The sequence below is a fragment of the Enhydra lutris genome, unplaced genomic scaffold, assembly GCF_002288905.1.
Source record: "Enhydra lutris kenyoni isolate GAN:26980312 unplaced genomic scaffold, ASM228890v2 scaffoldscaffold9, whole genome shotgun sequence".
NCBI classification, from domain to species: Eukaryota; Metazoa; Chordata; class Mammalia; order Carnivora; family Mustelidae; genus Enhydra; species Enhydra lutris.
The window spans coordinates 13,089,000-13,112,129 of NW_019154093.1; the positions used below are offsets into that span (position 1 = coordinate 13,089,000).

Genomic DNA, 23,130 nt, shown 5'->3' on the forward strand with positions numbered 1-23,130 from the left:
TGGAGACTCCAGCTCTGCTGGTGAGGGACAGAGGGCCCTCGATTCCAAAGGTGGTGAGTCCATCTCCCTTTCTCTTCTCTTCATTCTTTTGTCTTTGGCTGTCTGAGGATCCTCCAGTCCGTTGGAGAAACTATCTGCCTTGTCCTCACTCACATTTTAAAGGATGAAATGGGGGAAGGGGAAATGGGCACAAAAGGTTGAGTGACCAAGGGGGCTGGACAAGGGGGTTTTGACGAAAGACTCTCATTGAAGTAGTATTGTTATCAGTCTTAATTATGAAAGCTATCATTTATTTAACCCTTATTATTAGCTGGGTCCTGTACTGTGTGCATTTACACTGATCATCTGCAGATTTTGAGCGTCTAGTCTTAGTCTGCTTGAAGTTGTCAAGGGAACTTCCATTGTGTGTTTTTTTCTGACTTAAAAGTTTTGAAATTAAACTTTTTCAATTAGCAATAATCGAGCCTCGGATAAACCTCATTGGCTACGATACTGCCACTGGGCAAAGCTTGAAATTAAACTTTTAAAACCCAAATGTAAATGAGTGCCTGGAGACAAAATGTTTCCAACATGTGTAGCAGAAAAAAATTGTTACCATATAAAGAATTTTGTAAGCCATTAAAGAGGCAAATGCCCACATTAAAAAATGGACAAAGTGTTTAGACAGGTAATTGACAAAGTCCAAATAACAATTAAGTAATCAAGAAATATAAATCAAAATAAAACACCATTAATTATTTTAAAAGAGATACATTTTGTTACTCATTAAAATGACAGTGATTTTTTTAAAAACATAAAACCCTGTGATGGCAAGATTGTGGGAAACAAGCAATTTCCTAACTTTGATCTGACAATTTGACAATTTGAAATTTGACAATTTCTAGAAGGCAATTTGGTAGTGCACATTAAGAGTCTGTTTTGAAGATGGGAAACTCAAAGCCCAAGAGTTTAAGTGACTTGCTTAAAGTTACAGAGTCAACAGTTAGGAACTAAACCAAGATTAGGGCTAAGACTTCTAACTCTAGTCCTCAATGCATTATCAATTGTAGCAATGCTTGTAATAACAACGTGTTGGAAAACCTAAATATTCTACAAATGTAGAATCATTTTAAAAATTCTCTGATATCCATGATGGAATACTTAAATCATTAAAAGAATATTTGATGGTATGGGAAAATGTACATAATGTAGTACTTGGGAAAACTGGCAAATATCAACAGTGTGGTCCAATTAAAAAAAAATAATACATAGGCATGGAAAAAATATTTGAAGAAACATATCTCTGAGTGGAGGGATTACAAATGATTTTTAAAATTTTAACCATTTTGGGGGATAATTTCCAGATTTTCTACAATAAGGATAGAAAAAGCAATACATTTTATTTAATAAAAACCTCTTTAAAAAAGATTTATTTATTTATTTGAGTGAGAGAGAGGGAGGGAGAGTGGGAGAGCACAAGCAGGAGGAGTGGCAGAGGGAAAGAGAGAGAGAGGCAGACTCCCCGCTGAGCAGGGATCCCTGTGTGGGGCTCGATCCCAGTACCCTGGGATCATGACCTGAGCAGAAGCCAGACACCTAACAGCCTGAGCCACCCAGCTGCCCCTAAAAACTATTTTTAAATGGCTGAAATACTCTGGGGCTATCCTGGAGGTGAATTGGAGCTGACTGACTGGTGGGTGCCTGTCAGGGCAGGAAAAACCTATCTCAGAGGGCATGTGAGAGGCTCACAAAGTCTGAGGGAATTTGAGGCCACGACTGGGGACATAGTGAGAAAAGAGAGATTTTAGTTCCTTGAAGTTGGATGAGTACAAAGAAAAAAAATTAGAATTCTGATACAGCAATGAAAAAATACATATTTACATATAGCAGCATACTTGGGGGACATGCTGTACTATGGGGGTCTTATACGAGAGGCGGCATCTTGACAGCCAATGATGAGGACCCCCACACACTATCTGTTCACCCTTTTCTGTTTCCAGTCATTTTCTTCTAGCCCGTCTCCCCACTACCATCTTTTAGTTTCCTCCCCTGTTCTTAGGTTTCTTCTCCCCATCGGACTTGGAAATGCGCACTGAATACCATGGTTCTCCTTCACCACTACTCTGCCCTCTGAAGGTTCTCACATTAGACACTGACTAATACTCCTCTAATTCAATAATTTTGTAAACTTGAGCATCACGTTTCCTAATTAAGTTATTTCTAGCAAAGAACTGAAAATTTTTCCTTTTCATGAAGCAGAATTATAGTATATTAGAACTGGAAAAGAATTTAGTGCTCCGTCTAATCAAAACTCCTTAATTACACAAATTTACTTTTTGCTGAATTTAGTTTTGTGATACATATTTTTATTGTTATAGTGTGCTTTATTAATAAGTTAGGAAATAGAGATGAGAAAAAATTGTCTGTATTTCCAACGTCTTAATTATTAACCATCCCTATTTTATGGGACTTACTCTCAACTCCTTTCTTAAACTCTCTTTAGTCTAGTTATAATCATTGTAAACATGTTATTTCATATTTTGATTTTAATACATTATTATTAGTTTTCGCTTGAAACATAGGCTTGATGAACCATAATTTATTTAGTCATCTTCCTTATTGATGTGTTTGTAGATAGTCCAGTTTTTCACTATTATAATAATACTGCTGAGGTCATGTAACATTTTTTCTTTCAGAGTCTTTTCTTAGAGTAGAGTTCCAGAATATTTCCTACTGGATTAAAGGGCAAATACATTTGTTTACTTCTTGGTACTTTCCAATTTACACTGAACTCAACAAATGTAAGTGAATCTCCCATTTTAAAAATGGGAAACCTAAGGCCTAAGACACAGTGATTTGCTCAAAGTTACAAAGTCACATAGTAAGTTAGGGACTAAGGACTAAAACCAAGCCATCTGACTCTAGCCTTCCATGCACCAAGGATACTAGCTTTTCCTTTACCATTTGGTTTTATTTAGCATTGGATTCTTCGGAATTTTCTCACTGACTTACTCTTTGCTTTTTTCAGATGACATTATGAGTGAAATTCACATCTTTTTTTTTTTTTTAAAGATTTTATTTATTTATTTGACAGACAGATCACAAGTAGGCAGAGAGAGAGAGGGGGCGAAGCAGGCTCCCTGCTGAGCAGAGAGCCCGATGCGGGGCTTGATCCCAGGACTCTGAGATCATGACCTGAGCTGAAGGCAGAGGCTTTAACACACTGAGCCACCCAGGCGCCCCATGAAATACATGTCTTTAATTAAAAAGCTAAGATCTGGGGCCTGGGTGGCTCAGTTGGTTAAGCAACTGCCTTCAGTTCAGGTCATGTTCCAGAGTCCTGGGATCAAGTCCTGCATTGGGCTCCCAACTCCATGGGGAGTCTGCTTCTCCTTCTGACCTTCTCTGCTCTCATGCTCACTCCCTCTCTCTCAAATAAATAAAATCTAAAAAATAAAAAAATAAAAAATCTAAGATCTAACATCACACTACTCACACTCTACCCAACAACAGAATACACCTTAAGAAACACACACACATGAAACATTTACCAAAATAGACCATATGCTAGCACATGAAACAAGTCAGTAAGTTTAAAGGGATTCAAATCATACAGTATATGTTTTTTTGCCTACAATGGAATTAAATTAGAAATTAATAAACAGAGGGGTACCTGGGTGGCTCAGTCGGCTTAGCACCCAACTCTTGGTATCGACTCAGGTCATGATCTCATGGGTTGTGGGATCGAGTCCTAGGTCCGGCTTGATCAAGTGGGGAGTCTGCTTGAAGATTCTTTCTCTCTGTCCCTCCCTACCCCCATGCTTGTGCACATGCTCTCTCTCTCTAAAATAAATAGTCCTTAAGAAAATGAAATTAATAACAGAAAGGCATCTTGAAAGTTCCCAAATATTTAGAAACTAGAAAACACACTTCTGAATAACCCAAAGGTCAAAGAAGAAATCAAAAGGGAAATTAGAAAATATTTTGAACATAATGAAAATAAAACCACCACATATTAAAATTTGTAGGATGTCACTAAAGCAATAGCTATGGAGAAATTTATAGTACTACATGAATATATTAGAAAAGATCTTAAATCAATGACCTAAACAACAAGAAAAAGACAAACCCAAAGGAAGCAGAAGAAAGGAAGTAATAACAATCCAAGCAGAAACTGATATAGTAGAAACCAGAGAAACATTAGAGAAAAGCAATGAAACCAAGAGCTGGTGGTTCTTTGTGAAGATCAATAAAAATGATAAAGCTCTAGCCAGACTGATCAAGAAAAAAGAGACACAAATTACCAATGTCAGAAATGAGAGAGGTGACATTACTACATTAATTAATTAATGAAGCAAATTCTTGAAAGACCCGAACTACCAAACTCACTCAAGAAGAAGTGGATAATCTGAATGAGCCTATGTTTATTAAAGAAATTGAATGTGTAGTTACAAACCTTCTCATAAAGAAAACTCTAGGCCCAGATGTCTTCACTGGTGATTTCCGTCAAACATTTGAGGAAGACATACTATCAGTGCTGCATAAACTCTTTTAGAAAATCGAAGAGGAGAGAATACTTCTCATCTCATTCTGTGTCAACAGCCTTACTCTCAATTACCAAAAGCAGAAAAAGATAGTACAAAAGAAATACTGACCCTATCTTTCATGGACATAGAGGCAAAAATTCTTAGCATTTTAAAAAATTTTATCCAAAGATATAGAAAAAAGGCTACTACTTCATGATTGACTGAGGTTTATCCCCAGAAGGCAGGGTTGGTTAATATTTTAAAAATCAACCAATGTAATTTACTATATTAACAAACTAAAAATTAAAAATTATCTGATCATCTCAATAGATACAAAAATATAAATTGACAAAACTTAACATCCATTCCTGATAAAAACTCTCAGTAAACTAGGAATAGAAAGGAATTTGCTTGACTTGATAAATGACATCCACGAAAAGCTTATATTACACTCAATGGTGAGGAAAGAATGTTTTCTGCTAGGATCAGGAACAAGGCAAGGAACCAATGCAATAAGGCAAGATAAGGAAATAAAAGACCTCCAGATTACAGAGGAAGAAATAAGACTTTCTTTATTCACAGCTGATGTGATCACCTATGTAGAAAATCCTGTGGAAGTTACAGAAAAACTCCTAGAACTAACAAGTGAATCTAGCAAGATCATGGATATAAGACCAACGTACAAAAATCAACTGTGTTTTTATATGCTAGTAATGAAAAATCAGAAATTAAAATTAATAACAATACCATCAAATATTAAATATTTGGGAATGAAGCTGACAAAACATATGTAAGATTCATACACTGAGAACCATAAAATTCTCAGTGAGAACTTTCACTGAGAGAAATGAAAGAAGATGTGAATAAGTGGGGAGATAAGCCGTATTCCTTGGCCAAAACACTTGATGTGGTTAAGATGTGAATGGTCCTTGAATTGTGTATGCATATTGAACTTTAGAAGGTGAAATCATATTTTATATTTATTAGGGGGACTTTCTTCATAAAGGACTTCCATGATGATCACTCAGAAAAGTGAGGAAGTCATTTGCCTATTTTGTATCTCATGCTACAGGTGTATGCCTTCCTTCATTCTTTCATCTATTTATCCCTGTTCGACATTCTACTGCTAGTTTGCTTGCATAATACCCTGGTGTGTGCATGATTGCCTTTCCTATTCCAAGTGTAAAATGAGGAATATAATACCCACTTCTCAGGGTTATTATCAATACCAAAGACAACATATGCAGAATACCTATAGGTATAGTAAATGGGAGCTACTGTTAATAGAGAACAATATTAGCAATCCAAAAATATATTTAGGATTTGGGGTTAATTCAATCCTACATTAATAGAATGTCTATTATTATAATATTGGTATATGTTAACTGAGAACATGATGGAAGGAGGGGCCATCCTGGCCAACCAGATCAGAAGGATAGATCCTGGAGATCAGTATGGTGACCCGATGGTTATTACATCGACGTAAGAATATATGAAATAAAAGACCTAGCAGCCCTTGTTAATTTTCCATTCCAAGCTCTGAAAAGAGGCCCGCTGAGCAGCTATGGCTGCAGCTTCAGGCTGTGGACCCTGACCCGGGGGTGGGGGATTGGGGGTTAGTGGTGGGATGGGGGGGGGGGGCACTGCCAGCTGTGATTCTTTGCCTCCTGCACTGTGTGTGCCTTTGCTCAAAATTTACTCTGTTTCTCCTCCTTCTCCTTCCTTCCTCATCATCTTCCTCCTCCTTCTTTTAATATTCACTGTATTTGTTTTCTGATCATCAAAGTTATATGTATTCAAGGTAGAAAATTGGGAAAATATAGAGGAATATAAGGTCACCTAATCCTCACTGCTACACCCAGAAGTAGTCTTTTTTTTTTTTTTTTTTTTAGTATCTACGTTCTTGCCTTTTTTTCCTGAGCACCTTCTCCCTAAATGGTATCATACTATGCATATTGTACTTAAAGTTATTGGTTTGGATTATAGTAAATATTTCCCGGTGCTATTAAAGATTGTTCTTTGACATGATTATGAAATGCTGCATAGTATTTCATTCCAAGAGTGTATCATATATAGTTCACTATCTTCATTTTAATGGGCTTTTGGGTCTCTTTCCTTTTTTCCTTTTGAAAAATAACTTTGTGGGATGCCTGGGTGGCTCAGTCATTAGGCATCTGCCTTCAGCTCAGGTCATGATCTCAGGGTCCTTGGATCAAGCTCTGCATAGGGCTCTTTGCTCAGCAGGAAGCCTGTTTCTCCCTCTCCCACTCCCCCTGCTTGTGTTCCCTCTCTCGCTGTGTCTCTCTCTGTCAAATAAATAAAATCTTTAATAAAAAATTACTTTGTGGGGGGCCTGGGTGGCTCAGTGGGTTAAAGCCTCTGCTTTCGGCTCGGGTCGTGATCCCAGGGTCCTGGGATCGAGTCCCACATCGGGCTCTCTGCTCAGCGGGGAGCCTGCTTCCCTCCCTCTCTCTCTGCCTGCCTCTGTGCCTACTTGTGATCTCTGTCTGTCAAATAAATAAATAAAATATTTTTTAAAAAAATTACTTTGTGATGAGCATCCTGACCAGCAAATCCTTATACACATCCTTACTGATTCCTATAAGATTCTTTTCTGGAAGTGGAATTCCTGGGTTAAAACTTTTGCATATTTACAAATCATTTGATACTTATGACTAACTTATACTTGTGACAGTTGTTTTGCAATGAACAAGAGAGTTGGTTTGCCCACATGTGTGATAATTCTGGGTTTGTTTTTTTTTAATATTAGATAATTTGAAAGGAAGACAAAACATATCTAACCATGGCCTTAATTTGCATTTCTCTTTTTGACTAGAGAGTGAATATCCTACTTCTGATGTCATCCTCCCCGGGGTTAGTCTGCTCCCACAGCCACTTTCTGTTCATCGGTAACTTGGTAATATGCTTCAGGGAGACTCCCCTCCTCAGGCCACCTCAGCTGCCCTCTTACAGAGTGACAGCATGATGGAAGGACTTCATTTGCTTTTTTATTTTTAGAATCTGGTGCAAATGATTTCACATGTATTTTCTGGGAATCCTTACTATAACCCTAGCTATGAGATAGGTACTATTATTAGCTTCATTTCATGTGTGAATTAAGAGGAGACTTGGAGAAACCAACCAATTATATTACTAACTAACTAACTAACCTGTCTAAGGTCACACAACCAGGTAATGGCAGAGCCAGAGCTGGAACCCAAGCTGACTCTAGAGCCCATCTTCTTAATCACTTAATAATCTATCTGAATCTCAGAAGATGGGACCGTGGGGTTCTCCTCTTCCTTGACTACAAGCAGCCCCAGTTCAGCATGGAGCTCTGTGTCACTCTGGGCACGTCTACCCAAGGGATGTTACAAAAGCACCTTCTAGTTGAGGGTTTTGGGGATTAGGGTAACTGCCAGGGATCTCAGGCCCTGCCTACTTCCACCGTGGACTATAATTTTTTAAAGACTTTATTTATTTGACAGACAGAGATCACAAGTAGGCAGAGAGGCAGGCAGAGAGAGAGGAGGAAGCAGGCTCTCCGTGGGATGATAATTTTTTTTTAAAGATTTCATTTATTTATTTGAGAGAGAGATAGAGAGAGCAGCAGAGAGCACAAGTAGGGGAGGAGAGAGAGAAGCAGGCTCCCCACTGAGCAGAGAGCCTGATGTGGGACTCAATCCCAGGACCCTGAGATCATGACCTGAGCTGAAGGCTGATGCTTAACCGACTGAGCCACCCAGATGCTCCACCTTGGATGATAACTGATAAGGCAGAGAGCCTTTCTCCTTTACCTAACTTCTCTTCAATTTCTGAGTAGCTGGTAACCTGTGGGAAAAATGGGTGGGATAGAGAGGGGGAAAAAGTCTTGACTGTAACACAGTCCTAACCACACTGTGTCCTGCTGCTGTGTTGCCAATTGTAACCCTAGGGGATTAGAGATGGATGTTATGTGCATCATGATTGAAAAACAAAAACAAAACAAAAACAACCCTAAAGCAGTGTGCTGTTTGCCACGAGAGAAAGGATTGGAAATTTGTTCAAAGCTTAAGTCCATCTTCAGTTTCCCAAACTCCCTTTGACAGTTCCACCTCCTCTAAGTCCTGTTTTGCCCAATTCCAAAACCTTCAGGGGCCTAGCCTGATGACTTCTACAAAAACCCTCCTCTTTGAGAGGATTTGAAATATTGGGGAGAATTCAAGAGACAATATCTCTGTTGGGGTTTTTTGTTTATTTGTTTTTTAGATAGAGAGAGAGAGCTTGACTGGGGCTGGGGAGACAGACAGAGGGAGAGGGAGAATCTCCCAAGCAGGCTCCATGCCCAACGTGGGCACTGATGCGGGGTTCAACTTCATAACCCTGAGATCATGACCTGAGCTGAAACCAAGAGTCTGGTTGATGCTTAACTGATTGAGCCATCCAGTTGCCCCACTTCTCCAGAGTTTTTAGAATTAAACTTCATCCCCAGTTGTGGCATGAAAGACTTGTTTCCTACTAGAGGAACTTCTGGCAGTAGCAAGTACTTTTTTTTTTTTTCTTTTTTAAAAATTAACATATAATGCATTATTTGCCCCAGGGGCACAGGTCTATGAACCATCAGGCTTACACATTTCACAGCACTCACCATAGCACATACCTTCCCCAATGTCCATAATCCAACCACCCTCTCCCCACCCCCCCACCCCCCAGCAACCCTCAGTTTGTTTCCTGAGATTAAGAGTCTCTTATGGCTTGTCTCCCTCCCAATTCCATCTTGTTTCATTTTTTTCCTTCCCTACCCCCCCCACACCTCCCTGCCCTGCCTCTCAAATTCCTCATATCAGAGAGATCATATGATAATTATCTTTCTCTGATTGACTTATTTCGCTCAACATAATACCCTCTAGTTCCATCCACATCGTCGCAAATGGCAAGATTTCATTTCTTTTGATGGCTGCATAGTATTCCATTGTATATATACACCACATCTTATTTATCCATTATCCTTTGATGGACATCTAGGTTCTTTTCATAGTTTGGCTATTGTGGACACTACTGCTATAAACATTCGGGTACACGTGCCCCTTCAGATCACTACGTTTGTATCTTTTTTTTTTTTTAAAGATTTTATTTATTTATTTATTTGACAGACAGAGATCACAATTAGGCAGAGAGGCAGGCAGAGGGTGGGAGAGGGGGACTACGTTTGTATCTTTAGGGTAAATACCCAGTAGTGTGATTGCTGGGTCGTAGGGTAGCTCTATTTTCAACTTTTTGAGGAACCTCCATGCTGTTTTCCAGAGTGGCTGCCCCAGCTCACATTCGCACCAACAGTGTAGGAGGGTTCCCCTTTCTCTGCATCTTCACCAGCATCTGTCATTTCCTGACTTGTTAATTTAGCCATTCTGACTGGTGTGAGGTGGTATCTCATTATGGTTTTGATTTGTATTTCCCTGATGCCGAGTGATGTGGAGCACTTTTTCATGTGTCTGTTGACCATCCAGATGTCTTCTTTGCAGAAATTTCTGTTCATTCTGCCCATTTCTTGATTTAATTATTTGTTCTTTGGGTGCTGAGTTTGGTAAATTCTTTATAGATTTTGGATACTAGCCCTTTATCTGATACGTCGTTTGCAAATATCTTCTCCCGTTCTGTCAGTTGTCTTTTGGTTTTGTTGACTGTTTCCTTTGCTATGCAAAAGCTTTTGATCTTGATGAAGTCCCAAGAGTTCATTTTTGCCCTTGCTTCCCTTGCCTTTGGCGATGTTCCTAGGAAGACGTTGCTGCAGCTGAGGTCGAAGAGGTTGCTAATTGTGTTCTCCTCAAGGATTTTGATGGATTCCTTTCTCACATTGAGGTCTTTCATCCATTTTTGAGTCTATTTTTGTGTGTGGTGTAAGGAAATGGTCCAGTTTCATTCTTCTGCCTGTGGCTGTCCAATTTTCCCAACACCATTTGTTGAAGAGCTTGTCTTTTTTCCATTGGACATTCTTTCCTGCTTTGTCGAAGATTAGTTGGCCATAGAGTTGAGGGTCCATTTCTGGGCTCTCTATTCTGTTCCATTGATCTATGTGTCTGTTTTTGTGCCAGTACCATACTGTCTTGATGATGACAGCTTTGTAATAGAGCTTCAAGTCTGGAATTGTGATACCACCAACTTTGGCTTTCTTTTTCGAGGTCTTTTCTGGTTCCATACAAATTTTAGGATTATTTGTTCCATTTCTTTGAAAAAAATTGATGGTATTTTCATAGGGATTGCATTAAATGTGTAAATTGCTTTAGGTAGCATAGATATTTTCACAATATTTGTTCTTCCAATCCAGGAACATGGAACATTTTTCCATTTCTTTGTGTCTTCCTCAATTTTTTTCATGAGCACTTTATAGTTTTCCGAGTACAGATTTTTTGCCTCTTTGGTTAGGTTTATTCCTAGGTATCTCATGGTTTTGGGTGCAATTGTAAATGGGACAGACTCCTTAATTTCTCTTTCTTCAGTCTTCTTGTTGGTGTATAGACATGCAACTGATTTCTGTGCATTGATTTTATATCCTGATACTTTACTGAATACCTGTATGAGTTCTAGTAGTTTTGTAGTGGAGTCTTTTGGGTTTTCCACATAAAGTATCATTTCATCTGCAAAGAGTGAGAGTTTGACTTGGAAGAGAGTTTTCAAGTAGGGAATCCTCTGGGGTGTGCTTGTGGTTCATGCACTCATTGATTCAGTAATAACAACTACAGCATATTTACTGAACACTTGTTCTGCGAGGCCTTTGTGGCAAGATCTTTCCATGCATTGCCTTCTTGAACCTGGGAAGAAGTTTCCACCTTTATAGATTAAGCACTAGAGGCCCACAGATATTAAGAATGTTCCCAGGGCCATGGAGCTAGCCCATGAGTGGAGCCAAGACTTGAATCCACTGTCGGTAGAAGACAGGCTAACCACAGGCCCATTCCAAGTCTGTCTTGGGACACTGAGTGCTAGAAGAAGCCAGTATCCTGATGTGCACCTGTTTAGTCCCCAGTGTAAGTTCTTGTTCTTCCAGAATCCTCCCTCAGCCTTCCAAATCACACTCAGTGCCTCACCCTCCGTATCACCATGGTCCTCACTCATGGCATTCATAGACACCCATGACCCCGCCTCCACATTGAGCACTTCCGTCCTTCAACCCTCACAATAATCCTGCCAGAAGGCACAGTTACTATACCCATTTTAAAAACAGAGAAACAGAGTCTCAGTTACAAGGTTACCCAGAGAAGTTAAGTTACAAGTTGACATGGAGATAAGTAGCAGAGCTCGGATTCCAACTCTGGGCTGTGTGATTCCAGAGCGTTGGCCAAGCAGCCCTCACTGGCGCCCCACCTCCTTACACTGTCCCGGCACCCACATCAAGCTCACCAGCCCTCTCTGGTGTCTCCCTGCATCTGTCCTCCTAGTTCCCACGGAGATGGCAAGTTCCTCTGGTTCCTGGCTCTGCAGCTGCCTCGTGGCACTTATGTTCCTCTGGCTGCCCCTGCCGTTGTCAGGTAGGAGTTGGTGAGCCTCTTTCCCTGCCTGGGACCTCTGCCCAACGAGTCCCAAGAACAAGGGGCCTTATTTCTTCCCGCGTTCTATTCCACCCACCCCTCCCCGCCGAGTCCTTTCCAATGCCCTTCCCTGGCCTTGCTCTTCGCCAAGACATCCCTTTCACCCACCGCCGCGCGGCTGTTCTCTGGTCGCGCCCACACGCCCTTGTCTGTTTTCTGTCCGCACTACGCAGGGGACGCCGACGACTACCACCTGGCCCCACTAGGGGGCACAGCCGAACTGCCCTGCCCCATCCCCCTGTGGCCGGTCACCGTACCCACCGCGGTGACGTGGCTACGGTCCCCAAGGCCGGACCGCTCCCAGGTCGTGCACGTGTTCCGCGACGGGAGAGACCGGGAGGAAGGCGTGATGCCGGAATACAAGGGGCGGACGGCGCTGCGGAGGGACCCGGGAGAGGGGAGCGTGTCCTTGGAGATCCGCCACGTCCGGCTGGAGGACCGAGGGCTGTACCAATGCGAGGTCCAGATCGGAAACCTGACTCGGGACGGCACCGTGACCCTGCAGGTGGCAGGTTAGTCATTTACAAAGTGGGGACAGAGGTACCCCCAAGACCTGAATCGTGGGATGCAGTTACCCCAGGGGTGCATTTGCGAAGTGTGAGGATGAAGCCAGAGACTCTCTCTCACCCGGTTGGGAGGAGCATGGGGCTGCTGAGAGGGCGGGCCCGCAAGTGGCCAGGACAGCCCCGCCTCCCCCGGGGATGCTGCAGGAAGGGGGCCAGAGCTCTGGCGGGGACCGCGCCCCCACTGTCAGGCACCTATGTTCCCCGTCTCCCTCCAGTTCTAGGCTCCGACCCTTACATCCACGTGAAGGGCTACGACGCTGGATGGATCCAGCTGGTGTGCAGGTCCGCGGGATGGTTTCCACAGCCCTTGGCCCAGTGGAAAGACCCTCAAGGCAGAGTGCTTCGACCCCTGTCGGATGTCCATGTCCTGGAAGCTGGGCTCTTCCGGATCGCGGTGTCCAGCAGAGTCAGGGACAGCACGCTGGGGAACGTGTCCTGCACCGTCCACAATTTGGCCCTTGGCCAAGAGAAGACCACAGCCATGCTCATAGCAGGTAAAAGCCAGGGCAGTAAACGGGCTCGAAGCCCCTGCGGAAAACTCCTACCTGAGTGGAAACTTTATAAAGAATTTTCAGATTTTTAAAATTCTGTGAGGAACACATGTTTGTGGTAGAAAAGTTGAAAAAGTGATGAACATTATAAAGAAACCGGAAATGGCCTGTTATGTCATAAATTAGAACTGCTGCTAACCTCTGGGGGCATTTCTTTCAAGACATTCTTGTATGTCTCCATCTCTTGAGTGTGTGTGTTTTCATATATGTATTCCGCTGGGTCTTTTTTCCTTTAGTTACAACGTCCTGAGCATTTTCTGCCCATGTCCTTAAGTAGTTCTCTGCAGCATGATTTTTAAGAGCTACACAGTACTTCGTTGTGTGGTTATAGTATAATAAAATTAATCAGAGCCCTATTTCTGGACATCTGGGTGGTCTCCAATTTTTCCTCCTATTATAACGAATGATTCAGTGAACATCTTTGCACATATTTTGGGATGTGATTCTGATTATTTTCTTAGAATGCATTTCTGGAAGTAAAATTAAGGGATCCAAAGGGTGTGAATCTTTTAAAGACCCTTTAAACATGGAGCCATGTGGTAAAGCAGAGTGGTTTTGGAGCCAGGAAAGACAGACTGTGGCCTGGGGTCCCAGATCAGAAGGGATCAGGACTTCTGTGAGTCCCTTCTTTTTTTTCTCTCTGTCCCCCTCCCTTCCCTTACTACTGCCACTGCCTCTCATGAAGTGCTAAGTGCTTTACTCTCCTGGGTAAGTCTCCTTACAACCCAACGGGACAGGAGTTATATCATCTCTATTTCCTAGATGGTCAGCTAGGCTTGGGGAGGCTCAGTCTCTTGCCCAGGGTCACATACTGCTGAGTGAGGTCTCGCATCCAGCTGAGACTCTTCCCATGGGTCACAGAGCTTCTTCTGCTCTTTTTCTCTTCTTTCCTTTCTCCTTTCTTCTTGCCCAGGCTTTAGGTCTCCTGCTATAGCACCACAGAAATGGTTCTGCCCCTGCTGGTAGGGCTCAGGGCCAAGATGTCACTCACTGACTTGTTATTTCACAGCAGAGTGAGGACTTGATGCGGAGACAGGTGGGTGCTCATGAGAAGACTAGAGATGATCCCTGAGGAAGCCCCTCCTATCCTTCAAAGTCCCCAGATAATGGCTCCATCTAGGACAGGACAAGGTTGTGGTTGAAAAGTGGAGTTTAACCTGTTGTCTTCAGGCAGGACAATCAGAACTACCCCTAAGAAATGAACATCTCACTTTAAAATCATCCCTGGGTCATTCCCCCAACATTCTTGGCTAGAAGTCTCTCTCTACCCAAGAAGTTGGGATGTGCTTGAGCCATCTGCCATCTGAAGTGGGGTCTGTGGCATGGGAGAAGCTGTTGGATGTCTCTTTGAGGGTGGCCATTGGTGGTTTCTGTTTTAGCCCCTTCTCCAGGGAGGATCTCCTCCTCAACAGTGGCTCTTGCTGTCATCCTGCCTGTCCTGGGGATTCTCATCATTGTGGGCATTTACCTCATCTGGAAGCAAAGAAGATCAAAAGGTAACTAAGTGGTAAGGGAGCCCCGGCTGGCAAGAAGTGGGATGGGCTTCTCTAGGAAATGTCCAGGAAGAAGTAGACATGGACGTGAATTACCTGTAGGTTGGAGACCCTGCAAAATGGCAGAGAGAGAACTAACTGGTAGAGCCTTGCTTGGGAACTCCCAATGCAGAGAAGGTCAGAGAAACTGCAGAAAAATCCGGGACAGAGCTGTGAATCATTATCTTTTGATAAATTAGGAAAGAACTGATCTTGCCAGCCTGCTAGTTAATTAAGAAACACAATTCTAGCCATGAGATAAAACCCCATAAATATGGTTGAATTTCACAGGATCACAGGGTTGAACATGACCCTGAGAGTCAGGGAATCCAATATTCCTTCCCTTATCTGATGGTTTGAAGACCCGCTAATCTTTTCAAATAGACACACGCCCAGAATGACAAGGAGCAAAGTCCTCCTGGGCAGCTTGGGCCATCTTTGGACAACTCTGCCTATTAGAAAAAGCCCTTCCTTAAACTGAACTGATACCTCTCTCTTTCTGTCTTCTAGAGAAGCTTCTCTATGAACAGGTGATGGAGGTAGGTAAGTGTCCTGAGTTGGGTGGAGATGTTACTGTGTTTTATTCATTTTGTTAGTTTTAGATTAGCTGAAAATCCCAGTATCTGCTGTCCTTACAGGCAGGGGTGGTGGGACATCTTTACCGTCCTTTCCAGTTTTCACAGACACTTTCTTGTCAGAGCTTGCCTTCTAGTATGTTTGGTGATTTTTGTATGCGAACTCACTGCTTGATCTGTGGGAGTCATGTAAGTCTAACATGGGGGGAGCTTTTATTTGTTCAACAAACAATTAGTGATTGTCTACTAAGTGCCCAGGACTATACTAGATGCTGGGGTCACAATGGCAAGTAAAAGCAGATACAGTCTGTGCCTTCTTGGAGCTTTCAGTCCAGTCAGGGAAGCAGATGTGAGTGAAGTAATTACATAGATAAATGTGCACACATGCCATGAGAGGAAGTTCTAAGGGCCGTAAAGACTAGATCCAGGAGGAACCAACCAACCAAACTTGAAGGACAGGAGCGGAGTCCCCAGAGGATGTTTGATCTGGAAGATGGGCAGGCTTGGAGGAAGAGGGAACGGAAAACCTTCCACAGCAGAAAGAACAACATGCAAAAGACACACAGTGCAGAAGTGAGGGGAAAGGTGCCAGGGGATGAGGCTGTGGACTTAGCAGGGGTCAGGCTAGGGGAGGCTTTGCAGATCATGTGAAGGGCTTTCGTTTTTCTTCTCGGAGCAGTGGTAAAACAGTGAACAGGGCAGTCCTTACCAGAATTGTGCTTCGAGAAGCTCTCTGGCTGCAGTGTTAAGAAGGGACCAGAGGAAGCAAGACAGGTTGAAGGGGGCTGGTGGGGGGCACCGTTTCTGTTATCCAGATGAGAGATGGTGAGGGCCTGGGTCAAGGAGGTAGAGATAGGGAGCCTCAAAGGCAGGTGAACTCAGTAGGAGTTGGGGACCGTCAAAGTAATGGCACAGAATCTCATTTACTTTTCTTCCTCTAGAAAATCTTCTCTCAAACCACGCAAAAGAAAAAGGTAATTATATGTACAGAATAAAGAGTAGGGGACAAATAACAAAGAACATATTCTTTCCACTTCTACATGAATGTTGACAGTCTGTCATACACACATCACACACACACACACAAACACACACACCTTCCATTAATATTATTGGAATTTACTTTCCCATATCAAGGGGCTATAGAGCAACCATGGTGAGGGGATGCCCTTGATCAACATTCACAGGTCTGAATTGTCCTGAGCTCCCTTCATCAGCCTTTCCACCAATCACTTAAAAAGAAGGTCTACTTATTATTTGAAAAGGTATTATTATGGTCATATGGGGTGTATGAGCATCTCAGAACTCCATACAGCTTTTGCATTGAGAGAGGCAGTGTGATATGATGGGAGGATCCCAGGCTCTACAGAAAAGGGCTGGTTCAGTGACACTCGGCTCAGATCACCAGTGTGCCCCTTACTGGCCTTGGACAAGGTACTTCACTGCTCTGAGCTTTGGTTTCCCCATCTGTAAAATGGGGACAGTGAGTCTCCTCACCTGATTGTTTTCAGGATTAAAATAGACAACTTAAAAAGTTCTTATTACAAAGCCTGGTACCCCTTTCCCTTCCCACCTGTCATCTTCGTTAATTGAGGGTTTGCCCTGGACCACTGAGAGTAGAAGTCAGACACATCCAGGGTACCAAAAAAAACAGGGGGCTCTGCCCTTGGAAGGTCTTTCTGGGAAGACAAGTCCCTGGCTCGAAATGGCTCTGTCTGCCCCGATTTCTGCATCCCATCTCCTTCAAGTTGGTGAAAGTGTGGGTGCGCCCACCTCTGGGATGCTATGGCCATTCTGTCCAGGGGCGGAAGGCACGGTGTGGTATAGTGGGGTTGTCTCTGACTGGGAGTCTCACAGTATCGCTATTAGCAACAGTAGGCTATTAAAGGACAACAAGACACATGTACGTGAGCACACAGTTACAAACACACAGAAACACTCAACAGGGACCACAGAAAAAGCTGGAAAAAAAGGGAGGGCCAAGAAAGGCAAACCCAAAGTTCCGGGCAGTCCAGGTCCTCGGGAAGTTTCAGGGCCCACAGGCTGGTTCATCACCCCTTCCACTGGTCAGGTGGGAGGGGATGGAGTGATGAGCCTTCCTGTGTCCCATCTATTTACGCGTGCCTTTTTCTGTTTTTTTAGGAAGGCTCCATAAAGCCCTCAGTAAGTTCCACTGCTCATCTATGGCATAAACCTCCTTCTGCTGACGTCTTTGCTTTAGGATGAGTGTCTCAGTTTCACTTCTTGGGGCAGAAGATGGGGCAAGGGTACTTGAGGTCATGGGGCTTGGAGATGTATTGGCTCTCAAAGTCCTCTCTTCTCAAATATTTCCTGTTCCTCTTTCCCACAGAACTGTTATCTGGTCTCTACGTGGGAAAGATTTTACTGGGAAGCGCTCACCTCCCATGGGTGAAGCTTCCTGGGAGACCCTTTTTATTCCCTAGGTGTGACATTCCCTTTGGGATCCTCATTACAGTGAGTGTGTGGAGCAGTGTTTCTCCACCACTTCATGTATGAGAACCTCTTTATAACCACAAAAACCTTCAGACATGTGATGCCATGTCTCTTTTATTTTACATTGAGAAAATATACCTAAGGAAATCAAATGGACATTGGGTGATGGTTTTAAATGAACTTGGACTTTATTCTTCTCTCACAACATCCTACAAATGTTTACGTTGTGGTGACCTAGGTGCAGAAGATGTGTTGTTGACTTGGTCTGCCAGAAAGTTCTGGCGGGCACAGAAACTGGCTGACTCTCCTCCGCCTTGTCCCCGGGGAGCCCTGGCCCACGGCTGGGAGCCACGGCTGTGGCAAGCCCCTTCATGGGAAAGCTCAGTGTACTGCTACTGAGGGTCTGATGTGGGAATGTGGTTGGGATGGGACTGCAGCACTCTGGAAGTCCTTGTTCTGATTGGTCCAACTGTTTTTATTCTTCAGAGAAACTCCGGAGTGAACTGAGTAAGTGTCCCATGTTTTTCTAACTCTCGTACCACCTGATCTCCCGTTGAGTCTGTATTTCCAGCAATAGCTCATCTCCTTCTTTCTTCTCTTATAGAGTTGAAAAGAGCTGCGGCGAACTCAGGTGAGGTACACCTTCCCCTGCACTTGGCCCCCACGCCCCAGGAGTTCTCCGTTTTCCTTTTAATTCAAGCATCCCCTTTCTGTCTTTCAGGCTGGAGGCGGGCGAGGCTGCACTTTGGTAAGTTATACCAGTCAGGGCATCCACATGTCAGAGCCCATAGCTCTGGTCCTGTGGAATGCAGACTGTCATTTAAAGCTTTTTAAAATCAAATCTGTTTATCTGCTTATCAAATTTAAAAAAAATCTTTGTGATTTGGGGGGTCACGTTTAGATTTGGAAAGTCTCCCCTCATTTAAAACACTGATATATATATATATATATCTTGTGATCTTCTTATGGGTTCTCTATGATTTTTGAGATTGATCATAAGTGTGTTGGTTATTTGGATGTCATCTTTGTGACTGGTCTGTTCCTGTCCTGTCCAGACTACTTTTTGATTTGTAAGGGTTCTTTCTATATAAAGTATACTAGTTCTTTGTCATATTTTTCACAACTTATTTTTCCAAGTTTTTTATTTTCATTTTACTTTCCTTATGTTTTTTTTTTCTATATGATTGTTTTGTTTTGTTTTGTTTTTGTAGTCAAATTTATTTGTCTTTTCCTGTGTAGTCTCTTCCATGCTTTCAAATTTGGGAAGTCCTTCCTATCCCACAGTTGGACCAACAGCCAGTGCTCCTATTTCTGTCTACACACCTGCCATGTCCTTCTTCCAAGATCAGTTTTCTTGGGGGGTGGTGACTGAGATTCTCAGAGAAGACAGTGGGTGAGGCTCACGGTCCCACAGCACACACTATGAAAAGGTTTCATAGTTTTATTTTAGAAGATTTGCACATCTCTTTTCATTTTATTCCTAAATAGTTGGCAATTTTTTTGCTGCTATTTTTTTTTTTTAAGATTTTGTTTATTTATTTGTCAGAGAGAGAGAGAGAGCAAGCACAGGCAGACAGAGTGGCAGGCAGAGGCAGAGGGAGAAGCAGGCTCCCTGCCGAGCAAGGAGCCCGATGCGGGACTCGATCCCAGGACGCTGGGATCATGACCTGAGCTGAAGGCAGCTGCTCAACCAACTGAGCCACCCAGGCGTCCCTTTGCTGCTATTTTTTTAAAAGATTTTATTTATTTATCTGACAGAGAGGGAGACAGTGAGAGAGGGAACACAAGCAGAGGGAATGGGAGAGGGAGAAGCAGGCTCCCTGCCAAGCAGGGATCCCAATGTGGGGTCCCAATCTCAGGACCCTGGGATCATGACCTGAGCCAAAGGCAGATGCCTAACAACTGAGCCACCCAGGTGCCCCTTTTTTGCTGCTATTTTAATGAGACCTGTTATTTTCACCTACTGGCAGTCCTTATCATCCAGCTACTCATCCCCCTTCTGTTCACATGGCTTCCTTCAGGCAGGTACGATAGAAATGAGGAGTTGGCACTTGAGAAAACACCAGATCACCTTGGTTGGCATTCAAGGAGCTCATAAACCCTTCTGACACTCATGGTCTGGCTCACTCCCACCACCTTGACTGAGTACAGACTTCATGGGTTCTCTCTCCAAGAAGAGCCTGTTTTCTATGCTTGGCAAAAGGGGGAGACTCACTGTGACCCTCATGATCCACAATTTTAAAGAAGAATCCTTCTATCTATATTACCCTTTAAAAATGATAATTATAAGCAATGATTTTAACTACAAAATGAGCATCACACACTCACTGTGTGAACTAGGCACCATCTCATGTATTAGCAAAATTTGTACAAATGGGAGCCCCTACTTCCATTTTATAGAAGAAGGAACTGAAGTTGGGAGATAAGTAACAAGCCCAAGGTCACATAACCAGCAAGTGGCAGAGCTGGGACTCACACATCCTAGCTGGCTACGGGGTCTAACATCAAAGCCTATGTTTATTATCATACATTACATTCCTTGGGACCATCGAAGACGAAGGCAATGTTTCTTAGGGATTAAGGCAGTTTCATAGACAGATGAAATACTTTTTCCTCTTTCAACTTAATACACTCCCAGCAGATCTAGGAGACTGGAAGACAGTTTTCTTTTGCTCCCATACATATAGGGGAGGGGGAAACATGAACTCAAATAGACCAATGACAGTGATCACAGACCTAGAGATTATCTTTCCCTCCAAAGCTACCCAAAGATCCCCTAAGACCTTGCCTTCCCCAGCCTCACCTGTCAGTGACTCTCTGCAGTGGCAGTGACCCTGGACCCGGACACAGCACATCCCAAACTCATCCTGTCTGAGGACCGGCGATGTGTGAAGCTTGGAGACAGAAGGCAGCCTGTGCCCGACAGCCCCCAGCGATTTGACTTTGTTGTCAGTGTCCTGGGCGCTGAGTACTTCACAGAAGGCTGTCACTACTGGGAGGTGGACGTGGGAGACAAAACTAAATGGGCCCTGGGGGTGTGTAGTGAGTCTGTGAGCAGGAAGGGGAAGATCACTGCCACGCCTGCCAACGGACACTGGCTTGTCCGCCAGAGTAGTGAGAAGGAGTACGAAGCTCTCACATCCCCGCAGACCACGCTGCGCCTCAAGGAGCCCCCGAGGTGCGTGGGAATTTTCCTGGACTATGAGGCAGGCATCATTTCCTTCTACAATGTGACCAGCAGATCCCACATCTTTACTTTCACCCACACCTTCTCTGGCCCCCTTCGCCCTTTCTTTGAGCCCTGCCTTCATGACGGTGGGAAAAACACAGCACCTCTAATCATCTGCTCAGAACTCCAGAAATCAGAGCCACCAACTGGCCGCAAGCCAGAAGAAAAAGGTCATGCGAATGGAGACGTGACCATGAACGTGGACCCTTCCTTATTCCCCCCTCAGGCACCGGAGATTTTCCCACCCAGGGATATGATCCTGCCCTGGCCCTCTGACCTTGCCCCAGCCCTTCAAGGTCTCAAGGTTCCTTCTTTTTAGGGCTGTACCTCATTACCTGCTCCCCTGATGGTCCAGCGCCCTGCCCTGGATTTCAGTCTGCTGGCCCAACAACTGATTCTGAAACATCCCATCTCCTTTCCCCAGATCTAGACCTTGTGATTTCGAATCACACCACCTTCCACCCAGCGCTCAGTTCTAAACTCTGTCATCCTTCCGGGACTTAAAGCTCCCATTGCTCTGGAAGAATTCTTGAAAACCAACCATCAGATTAGGTTTAGTGGATGATGGAATGGTGAAATGTGTGTCCCCAAGATACAGGGGTCCTCTACTCGAGGAGCTAGTTAAAGGAACTTCACCCTGCCTCATCCTGCACTTGACCTTTTAGTCATGAGGTTATGGTGCCCGGTGCCTGACTTCTCTCTTATTCCCTCCAGAATGGCTTTTTTCCTTCTCTCAGTGCAGGCCTCTAGCTCCTTTGGGTCACACGCTCTTCCTTCTTCTGGAATATGGGATGGGGAAGTTGGAAGAGTAAAACATGCCCTCCCTTTATGTTTCCTTGATGTTTGTTTACAGTATAGTTTCCTGCCATCCAGAGCTAATGTACACGTTTTCAAAGCTAACTTACCTATTGATGCTAACCAGGTACAGGGATTTTAAGTGTGGTAGCCATAATCCTGAAAAGCCTCAAGAGCACCGACAGGGAGCTGGGATGCAGAGCTTCAAACACAGCAGCCCAGCTGTGCGTGGCCTTGGAAAGACAGGCATGGATGTAGTCTGTCAGCTACCCTGGTCCTTTCGAATCTCCTCCCGGGATTTAGAGAGGTCCAGCTAGAAAAGTGGCAGTTCTGACCACCAGTGTAGAGGCTATTTTTCCCCATAAGCCCATTATCTTAGAAGACTTGACTACTTGTGTAGCAAACAGCCTCTTAGGTGAGAGTACTGATTTCAAATAGGAAGTTGGTAGCTCCTGTGCGAGGTTAAAACATTGAACCTCCTTTTTTAGTGTGGCTTGCAGAACGAATCCTCCTCACTTTGAAGTCATTCCCATACGTGATCTGGCCTCTTTGTAGAGATACTGGCTGATACCAGTTCACAGATGAGTACACAGTTCTACCCAATGGAAACTGGGTCTTTTTGTCGGAAGTTCTCTCTGTTAGCGCTTGTCATAGTCAGGGTCCTCCAGGGCAATATATATTTGTTATATTTATATGTATAGAGATTTGCTGTAAGGAATTGGCTCACATGATTATGGAGGCTGGCATGTCCCAAGATCTGCAGGGTTAGTCAGAAAGCTGGAGACATAGGGGAGCTAATGGCATAGTTTGATGGCTGACAGGCTTGACCACCAGGAAGAATCCGAATTTCCATTTGAATCTGAAGGTAGGGGGAAAAAAAAGTCAATGTCCCAGGCTAAAGACCCTTAGGCAAGAAGAATTCTCTCACACTAGGGGCTGGGTTGCTTTCTGGTTCTATTCAAGCCTTCAGTTGATTGGATGGGGCCCACCCACATCCGGGAGAGAAATCTGCTTTGTTCATTCTGCCAATTTAAATGTTAATCTCATTGGAAAACACCCTTGGCAGAAACAGTCAGAATAATGTTTGACCAAATGTCTGGGCACCCTGTAACCTGGTCAAGTTGATATATATGTTTAATTATCACAATGCAGGGGTGAAATTTATTTGCTTTTGTATAGTTCTTAAATAAAAGTTTGATATTTGTTGTTTGGCATGATGTTATTTTCATCATGAATGAGATGTTGTGGGGAAGGGCTTTGCACTGGTAACAGGAAAACATCTTACGGAATTGGTATTTGAACAGCCTTGAATCCACCCAAGCACGCTTTAACCACAGTTAGAAACAAAGCCACAGTTT

General features: G+C 43.6%; 1 protein-coding gene across 1 annotated transcript; it reads left to right on the forward strand.

Annotated features, from left to right (window-relative positions):
- LOC111143218 (erythroblast membrane associated protein (Scianna blood group)) lies at positions 1-22,258 on the forward strand. Its single transcript, XM_022496792.1, has 11 exons — positions 1-53; positions 11,921-12,011; positions 12,236-12,582; positions 14,567-14,683; positions 15,230-15,262; positions 16,236-16,268; positions 17,437-17,457; positions 18,235-18,255; positions 18,353-18,379; positions 18,470-18,496; positions 20,572-22,258. Exons 2-11 carry the CDS (start codon positions 11,932-11,934, stop codon positions 21,294-21,296), a joined length of 1,431 nt encoding a protein of 476 aa, XP_022352500.1. The 5' UTR covers positions 1-53; positions 11,921-11,931; the 3' UTR covers positions 21,297-22,258.
- The last annotated feature ends 872 nt before the right edge of the window (positions 22,259-23,130 follow it).